The sequence below is a fragment of the Octopus bimaculoides genome, chromosome 6, assembly GCF_001194135.2.
Source record: "Octopus bimaculoides isolate UCB-OBI-ISO-001 chromosome 6, ASM119413v2, whole genome shotgun sequence".
Classification (NCBI taxonomy): Eukaryota; Metazoa; Mollusca; class Cephalopoda; order Octopoda; family Octopodidae; genus Octopus; species Octopus bimaculoides.
This window is the reverse complement of record NC_068986.1, coordinates 91,131,681-91,141,355: the sequence shown is the minus strand read 5'-3', so window position 1 is coordinate 91,141,355 and position 9,675 is coordinate 91,131,681. Positions and strand designations below refer to the sequence as shown.

General features: G+C 34.5%; 1 protein-coding gene across 4 annotated transcripts in view; it reads right to left on the bottom strand.

Annotated features, from left to right (window-relative positions):
- LOC106869820 (uncharacterized) overlaps positions 1-9,675 on the bottom strand; it is a 172,127-nt gene that overhangs the window by 21,274 nt on the left and 141,178 nt on the right. For 3 of the 4 annotated variants that reach the window (XM_052968961.1, XM_052968963.1, XM_052968962.1), the window contains 4 exons: positions 7,967-8,053; positions 6,145-6,228; positions 4,325-4,417; positions 3,369-3,592 (listed from right to left, as the gene is read on the bottom strand). In XM_052968961.1, the coding sequence (XP_052824921.1) occupies positions 3,369-3,592; positions 4,325-4,417; positions 6,145-6,228; positions 7,967-8,053 (488 nt within the window). The remainder of the gene's footprint in view (positions 1-3,368; positions 3,593-4,324; positions 4,418-6,144; positions 6,229-7,966; positions 8,054-9,675) is intronic. The other variant, XM_014915708.2, reaches the window with a different exon arrangement.

Genomic DNA, 9,675 nt, shown 5'->3' with positions numbered 1-9,675 from the left:
TGGAGCCTGGTGCAGCCTTCTGGCTTGCCAGTCCTCAGTCAAATCGTCCAACCTATGCTAGCATGGAAAGTGGACGTTAAACGATGATGATGATGATGATAATATAAATATTGAAGCTTAGGAGTGGTTTCGGACTAAAATTTAGGCAAAAGGGCTTTACTCAGTTTAACTGTTTGACTGGCACTCATTTTATCACATCCAGAGAGTTTCGAGGAGGGAGCAAAAAAAAAAAAAAAAGGATAACACAAACTTAAGTGAAACAGAACAACATATCTAACTATGCAAAAACTGAAGAGTAGAACATGTGCTCTGATTTAAAGGGTACTATACATCAAAGTGGCATCAACCAATTCTCATTCAAGTAAAATAGATATATTTAGTAAATAACACCAAAATAAGGATAAATTTTAAAATTCATATATTTAATAAGAGAGCTCATATTCTGAATTATATTTACAATGCATGAGATATCTATGATCTGTTGCATATTTCTAATGAATCACAATGTTTTATGAATGAATGACACATTTTTATGAATGAATCATATTTTTAAAAACAAATTGTACATTTTCATGAATGAATCTCATTATTATAATGAATCATAAATTTTAATGATGGTGATCACCATAAAAATGCATGACTCAGCCATAATTTTTAAGACTGAATTATTATTAATCGCATTTTTATGATGAATCGCTGATTTATCTGATGAATTATGTTTTAATGATAAAATACACATTTTTATGATACATCATATATTTCTTTGATATATTGCATATTTTGTTAAGAGGCATCAAATATTTGTGATGAATCATATATTTAGAGTACAACAAGTAAAACCCCATATAATCTATGTTGTTTTGGTTAAGAAAATATAGCTGATTATCATAAGGAAATAATGTAGAACTTTTAAAAAACAACAACAAAAGAAACAGGAACTAAATTTTACATAATTTCACAAAAACTGTAGACACTTCACTAAAGGAAGAAAAATACCCCAGAGCCAAACACCATAAATAATTTAAGACAAGTGTAATAAGAATTTCTTTTGACTAGGCTATAGATATCTTTAATAAAAAGTGTGAGGAAATAAGAAGATTATCTCAACTATCTGAAATCAAAGAATAAGGATGAATAAAGTAGGCCCTGGTGGGATTTGGGCAGAGAATTGTGAGACATTCAACTCCCAAAACATCTCATCTACTTCCTACTAATCTGCACCATCTTTACCATTCCAACAACAACAACAATTACAAAACTAGGAAAACTGACCACCTCTGCTGTACCTCAGATATATTAAAAAGAACTTTACATGAGTTTATTTAATCATATATGAATAGATTAAACACGTGTTATGTCCATGACAAAATTGCTGGCCAGCTCCACAATATTGTTTGTTGTTTAGTTCTAGTTTAATTGTGAAAGAGCAGACCTATGACCCAAGGCTTCCCAGTTATGGTAGCCTTGTCATATATTTATATATTGTGTATCTAGGACTACCTTTGATCAAAGGCATTCCAGCTATGGTAATCCTGTCGTATATTTATATACTGTGTATCTAAGACTATCTTATCTTATGTGACGTTCCATTTTCAAGGATTGTAAGGTATAATTTGAGGAAACTTTGACAGCTATTTCTAGCAGATTGAGTGACTATGTGACAATTACCTCAGCTCAAACAGCTTTGAGTTGTTGCATTTGTTGTTTAGTGCCAGAAGAGCCCACTTTCTAGTTTTACCAAGAACAGCTCTTACTGAGAATTGAATTGGAGTTACAGACTTGGCTTATTTGGAGCTTACTTGCCCCTTACTTTTATATTGTGAGCTGGATACTCAATATGCTATTGTGAAGTTCTAGAGATAAAACAACTGTCAAATAACTGGAGACAACTTCCATGTTTCACTTGTGATCAATAAGTCTGAAGCAGATTGTAAAAGCAAATATCTCACTGAATCATCTTCAGACCCTAAATCCAAAATTCTAGCAGCAGCAGGTTGTTCTCTTTGGCCAGGCTAAACATAGTTATCAAGACTCTAGCAATGTTATTTGCAAAAGACTAGTCTTATCCAGGGAATATTTTTCTCACCTTTTTAATTTTTATCATTAGTTTCCAGAAGGGTATTTTTATTATTATATTTTCCAGAAAGGTTGGGGTAAGTACCTATAGTTTTTGCAGCCCTTTCCCACTCTTTAACTAATAGGTAAGAAGACCAGAGTTAAGCATAATATCAAAGAATTTTTCTGATTTGTGAAATGATGAGCTTTTAATGATAATGAAAATCTACAAATCTGTAAGTGTATCATAATAAAAAGAAATATAGCTGTGATGGAAGCAACTGGGTGAGGGATAAGTTTATCATGCATCAGTCATTAACCACCAGGCACTAAAATACTACCAGGCAAGCTATCTTTAAATGTAATAATTCTTGACCTTTTGATTTTTGTTATTATTATTATTAGAGTCAGCAGAACACTGGACTAATGCCTTACAATATTTAGTCACTCCTTCATGCTCTATGTTCAAATTTCACTGGGATCAACTTTGATTTTCGTCTCTCTACAGTTCATAAAATAAGTACCATATTCCAATGAAGAATCCCCTACGCATTCACTTAAACTGCTAGAAATAGCAGTAAAATCTCCTTGAATTACAGTCTACTGTCTTAGAAAAGGAAGGACACATTGGATAATGTAGTCTTGTCTGAATAAAAGACAGGACGATCAAGGAAAGACAAAGTTGACCCCGGCAGGATTTGAACTTGAAATATAAATTGATAAATAAATATGCATGTGTATGCAAGTGATAGCATGTGTAGATAAGAGAACGTATATGTACATGAGTATGTGCATGTGTACATAACTGAGCATGTATGCACACAAGTGAGAGCATGTGTAAGTGAATGCATGTGTACATAACGAGTGCACATATATATGTGAATGTGTGTGTGCGTATGTATTTATGTGTACATGACTGAGTACATGTGTGAGTGCATGTGCACATAAGTAAGTGTATGTATGTGATGGTTTGCATGTGAGCACATGAATGTATTTTTATGGTTTAGTCTAAGTATGTACATGCTTCTGTGAGTATATGAAGGTGCACACACAGATCTGAAGCTCAAAAGAAACTATGTTACTAATTCAAGCCAAACCAGACCAGATTAGATTAGTTGGATAGTAGAAGTAGTATTAGTAATAATAGAGATAACAGTTGTGCTAGAAACAGTATTAGTAGTAATGGTGACAGTGTATCTTGCAACAGTTAATGTGCTGTGAGTTCTATAGTTTTTTTTTTCCCTTAATATATATATATATAGACATATATATATTTCCTCTAGATGGTGAGGTGCTATTGTTCTGTTACTCACGATGCCGATGGCTGCAGCATGGTGCTAGCCTTGCGGAAATTGACTATAGAGGAACCAAGCAGGGACCATCTTGCATTCTGTTGCCTTAGAAAGTTATGTGAAACAGTACGGGTTAGGGAAGTTTTCCTATTGAGGTGGTTGTTAGATTTTAAGACAGACCTCGAACTTCCTGGAGAAGCAATATGTGTGTCTGATGAACTTCGGCCATATGATAATTCTTCCTGCTGTGAAAATTAGAGAAGAAAAGAGTGCAAAATTTTAAAATAAATTGACTAAAAGATTTCAGTTATAAAAAAGAATTTTTGAAGTTAAATAAAACATTAAAAGCAATAGTATCATCTCTTCCTCATTTTCCCAATGTCTCAAAGACTTCTTCAGTTTATATTTTTACCTTTACTTGAAAGCATTCAAAGCAAGGATCAGAGGATGCTTCAGGGCAAAAGAATACAGGAAAGAGGGAAATGGCATTAATTACACAAAAAACTCTGCAGTATACTTGCAAATAAATGATGACAATAAAATAACTGATAAAAGATTTAAATGAAATACAAGAAGGTAATAAAAGAAGTGAAAAATAATTAATAACTAGTTAAATAATGAAATATGAGTTTCAAATTTTAGCACAAGGCCAGCAATTTTGGGGGAGGTGGAGACTAGTTGATTACATTGACCATAGTTCTCAACTGGTACTTATTTTATCGACTTCAAAAGGAAAGGATGCAAAGCAAAGTCGACTTCAGTGCAATTTGAACTCAGAACATAAAGACAGGTGAACTCAGGAACATAAAGAAATGCTGCTAAGCATTTTGCCCGGCCAACATTCCAATGATTCTGCTAGCTTGCCATATAATTAGATAATAAAATACTGTAAACAAGATAACACTAAGGGAGCTAATAAAAGGAGAGTTCAAAAACAAAATGAAGTAAAGTAGAAGAAAATAAATTTAAACACTTACTAAAGATGATTGTGTTGGTGATTTGGTGGTCTTTGATTTTGAGACATCATGGTTTAAATCTTCAGAGGATACATTTTCTGTTTTACCATTCTCCTTCAAAAATAACAGGAATAAAGGCCAAGACAATATTAAATTAGAAGAAAATTCTCTTTATCCCATATACAGCATTTCTTTTATACAAGCCCAAAAACTCACACAAAAAATAAAAAAGATAATTAAAATAAGGGTGCAGGTTGTTTGGCTATGAAGCTTATTTTGCAGTCATGTGGTTTCATGTTTAAACCCACCACACTGCTCCTTAAATAAATATCTTCCACCACAGCTTGGGGTTTACCAATGTCCTATGAGTAAAATTTGGCTGATGGAAATTGTGCAGGGGATCATAGTGTGTGTGTGTCTGTGTATGTGTGGTACCATATTTGATGGCATACTGTTTCTTTTCCAAAAGTATGCCTCAATATCACTCCAGGTTCTTTGTGCAGAGGTGGGCCTATATTACATGCTTAATGCATAAACAAATCTTTTCCTGAAAATGCACTACTGAAATCAGGGTACGTCTAATATATCCATGTGACCTTTATAGCATTAAATACAGTATTTATATTTGTGGAAGGGAAGTAACTCGTTATTTAGATATAAGTCAGATGAACTAAGCCAATTCGATAATTAGAAATTAATAAAATGTGTACAAGACAAAGTACTGGAGTTGGTATATTTGAATAAAACCCTTTAAGTTGATGTTACAGTACAGCCACTGTCGGATGAATTAAACTAGTAAAAGAATAGTTTCTGCCAAATATGTCTGTAAATTTGGATATTTACATGTTCAACATTTCTAATACTTTTTAAAACATCTTCAAAATAATCTTATTTTACAGCCAGTTGATAATCCTGTGCAATTTTAACCCCAAACATCTGACAGTGAAGCAAAGATAGTTATTCTAGATCTTTCTTGTTAACTGATGATAGTAAAGCCATATGCTTTCTCTATGTTGCACATCAAAATGGCAACTGTGAGAATATGGCTTTAGATTTGAATATCAATACATGGAATTCAGTAAGTTGCCCTCAAAGCCATGAGTCAACAGAATACCAGACAGTTGTTGATGGGTCGTTAATTAGATACAAAGTGTTTCAGAGTGATTGAAATCTTAAAAGATCCTAATCTAATGTATTTTACATCAGAAGAGTGTTGGAAAACTTATTAGCAAGACAGGAAAATAAATTAATATTTGAGAACTTAACTTGACATTGATAAAATATATGATGTTAATAAGTTCTATGTCAGCTGTGACAGAACAGATATTCCAGTAGTGACAGAACAGATATTCCAGTAGTGACTGTCTTATCTTTTTCTAAGACAGAATGGTTGACTTGTTTGTAGCAGGTCGAGTCCTCAATGGTCCATAGACTGATGTATCATGCACTTATGAAGACAAAAAGTTCTGATAACTCTTTGTGTAATATAAGAGACACCACTTAAAGACTTCATTTTCATAGAGCATGTAGGGCAAGTCCAACAAAAGAACTAAAACTTGGCACAGCAGGTTATACAGTGCTCCTGCTGCTTACAACAGTAAACTGTTCTGCAACATAATGCCTATTGTGGATTAATAAAAGAATCTTCACCATGGACACTGTTGTGAAGATGAGCAGATTAAAATGTCAGGTTTTGGTCTTGTAAACCAACACTTTATTATTTTAGTCAGTTGTGGTTAACACTTACGAAGATGAGATTAAAAAGTAAGAAAAGGCTTCTAGTGTGTTTTTATATTCCTCAACCTATCTCTTTAATTATATACATAGCTAACCATACATACCAATGTATCCTTTGAAGTTACTGTACACTGTAACTGTAGGGAACCAGATTTACATTTTGAAAGGGGGAACCACTCAGGATGTCCCTGAAATAAGAAAAAATGTAAAATTAATAGAAATAAAAGAAACAGCAAGGAAAAAGACAATAGTATAGAACTTTAGTAATAAAGGTGGATTATATTTAATGTAAAGTTTGACATGTAAAATAATATAGTCCAGGTTTGTGTGAAATATTTAGAAAATAGAACTATAAACGTAGTGAGTAACAGTCTGTAAAATGCTGGGAAAAATATAACTTTGCACCAAATCTATATTATTGTGTCAATGAAAGAAAATAATTGCTGTGCCTCTGATGAGGTACATATTGTATAGTGAGCCATCTTGAAGAAAGAGGTAAAACTTATGATCAAAGGCGTTCCAAAAAAAAGGTCGATGGTCTGGTCACACCAGACCAACAACCTGTTTTTTCAGGCAATGTGCATCTAGAATCACATTATCCTATGTACTCTTTCTCTATTAAGTTGGAAGCATATATTTTGAGGGAGATTTAGCTATTATATGACTGCATACAGGCTGTCTTATTGGCTCAATCACTGTAGATAAATACCGAATAGTGAATGTTATGTCACAAGTGAAGTACCATGTATTATAGTATTATGTGTCATAATGGACGATGCCATATGTAACAACTGGAAGGGTTATTATGTATCGATGATGATGTTATATAGACACGGACACAATTTTTGTCTTAATAAACCTCTACTAATTTTGTAACTAATCCAACACAAAACAGAAAGATCTAGCTTAATAGGTCAAACTTCATTGCTCAGTTAGCATTCTAACTATTGTTTTTTTTCTATCTTCATGGATGAACAATTTGCCCTAAAATTAATGATATGAAATATATGGTTCCATGTTACGAGAAGGGAATTTGAGCACATACCTTGATAATTAGTACAACACAATAGCTATACTAACCTTATAACCATGTGGTCAGTAAGCCAACACCATTTTGCTTTAAATTTTTTATAACCTTCTTGGTAATAATCCACCTGACACTGACCCTAGTTCTAAGGTACAAACTTCATGTTTTAAAGTGATTTTAATAAAAATCTTCCATGAAAATTTTATGTTAATTTGCATTCCAAACACTAGCATAATAATGACAAAGTAACTTTACTAAATCCTTCAATATTTTCAAAATTAATTGAAACAGAGGTAGAGTGTTTCAACAGAAGCAAGGTAAAGAAAGAGTTAAGGATTTGTCAAAGGGTAGCAAGAGGTAACACCCATGACCTGTTTTTCAGGGACATGGAGACTGGGAAGAAGTAAACAGAACCCTTGTCTATATGTTTATAACAGAATGGATTCTACTGAAAGTACTCAAGGGCCAGGTGATGGTGTTAACCTTTTCAAAGTCATATTCTGAGTAAAACACCATGTGTTTCAATTAATTTTGAAAATAATCAAGAACTAAGAAGGATTTAGTGAAGTGACCAACTTTTTCATTATCAAGTTGATATTTGGGACATAATAGACTGAGTCTTACATATATTCATGATTTGAGCTTTGAACTAAATATGAACAGTTTAAAATGACAATGTTTTGTACAAGAACCAGAGGTGGTCTCAGGTGGGTTAATATCAAAAGGATTTAAACTAGGCAACAGATCAATTATATTATTTAGCAGAGAAAGAATGGGGTAGAGAGTAGGGAGGGAAAGGGAGAGAAGAGAGACCAGGGAAAAGAGGGGGAGAGAAAAATGAAGAAAGGGAGAGAGAGAGGGGAGGGAAGAGAGAGAGAGAGAGAGAGAGAGATACTAACATTGAGGGACATCTCTTTCATCTTGCTCACAGTTAACGTTAAATTCCCAAGGAAATCATCATATATCAGATCTTTGTCGGAGAGAACCTGAAGAATAAATGAAAGAGAACAGATGTTAAATAACATATGTGTCACTATAAATGTGTGGGTGTGTGTTTGCACATGTATGTTTATTAAAGAAAATATCAAGATTTGAGAGCAAGTACATTTGCTTAAAATCCCATGTGTATTGGAATGCATATGTAAAAGTATGTGCACATGTGTGTGAATGCATGTGCACATGTATGAATAACAGAATGTAAAAGTATACATATGCATGTGAGAATGTGTGTGTGTGTGTGTGTGTGTGTGTGTGTGTGTGTGTGTGTGTGCATAAGCCAGAAATGGTTCTTATATCTAGGAACACAAAAACCATCTTAGAAATCCAACTCACTGTGTCCTGAGCAGACTGGTTAGAGCAAAGAAAGCCACATACCAGTATTTGATTGATGAGGTTTCATAGGATATCCTGTAGTCTCATTCCCCATTGAAATTGGCTACCAAGGTTTCCTAGTAAGATCAATGCAATATTTCTACAAAAAAGATTGACTTGCAACCCAAACAACTAAAGAAATCCACTAATCATAGGCGCAGGAGTGGCTGTGTGGTAAGTAGCTTGCTTACTAACCACATAGTTCCAGGTTCAGTCCCACTGCGTGGCACCTTGGGCAAGTGTCTTCTACTATAGCCTCGGGCCGACCAAAGCCTTGTGAGTGGATTTGGTAGACGGAAACTGAAAGAAGCCCGTCGTATATATGTATATATATATATGGGTGTGTATGTGTTTGTGTGTCTGCGTTTGTCCCCCTAGCATTGCTTGACAACCGATGCTGGTGTGTTTATGTCCCCGTCACTTAGCGGTTCGGCAAAAGAGACCGATAGAATAAGTACTAGGCTTATAAAGAATAAGTCCCGGGGTCGATTTGCTCGACTAAAGACGGTGCTCCAGCATGGCCGCAGTCAAATGACTGAAACAAGTAAAAGAGTAATAGCCTTAGCAGCTGAGGCCAGTTTGAGGTGATTGAGACTGAAGCGAGAAAATAGGTGGAACTCATCCGTAGAGGAAGGTTAACTTATTCTTTGTTGTTCCAGTTAGGCAGTACAGACCGACAAAGTGGCAAAATGCTTGTGACAGTGTAATACCTGATGGAGATGCAGGAGGGTTCCCAACAATACTGATATTTGGATCATCAATAAGAGAAAGAGCTGGCAAACATCTTTAAGAACACCTGTAGTTACTGCTGGGGGGAAAATATCTCTGATGCTAATTTCACTGTATGGGTGTGTGTGTGTGTGTGTGTGTGTGTGTGTGTGTGTGCTGGATCTCTGCTGTTCAACGATGAGTTAATTGGACAACTTAATTACCAGTTCTTGCAATAACATGTAAGTGGTTGAGCAATGCAGAAGCAGATGTATCCTTAGCATAATTCTCAAACAGAATCAGTGTGGCATTGTATACATATGAAATATAACTGCAATCCATCTGGCAGGGTTCTGTGCAGTTTCCATCTACCCGATTTCACTTACACAGTATGAGTCAACCCAAGGCTATAGAAAATGACATATGCTTAAGATGCAATGCAAGACTGAATTTGGAACCCTGTAGTTGCAGAGTAATCTTAACTATTTGGCCACACTCCACCTATATATATATATATATATATATATAT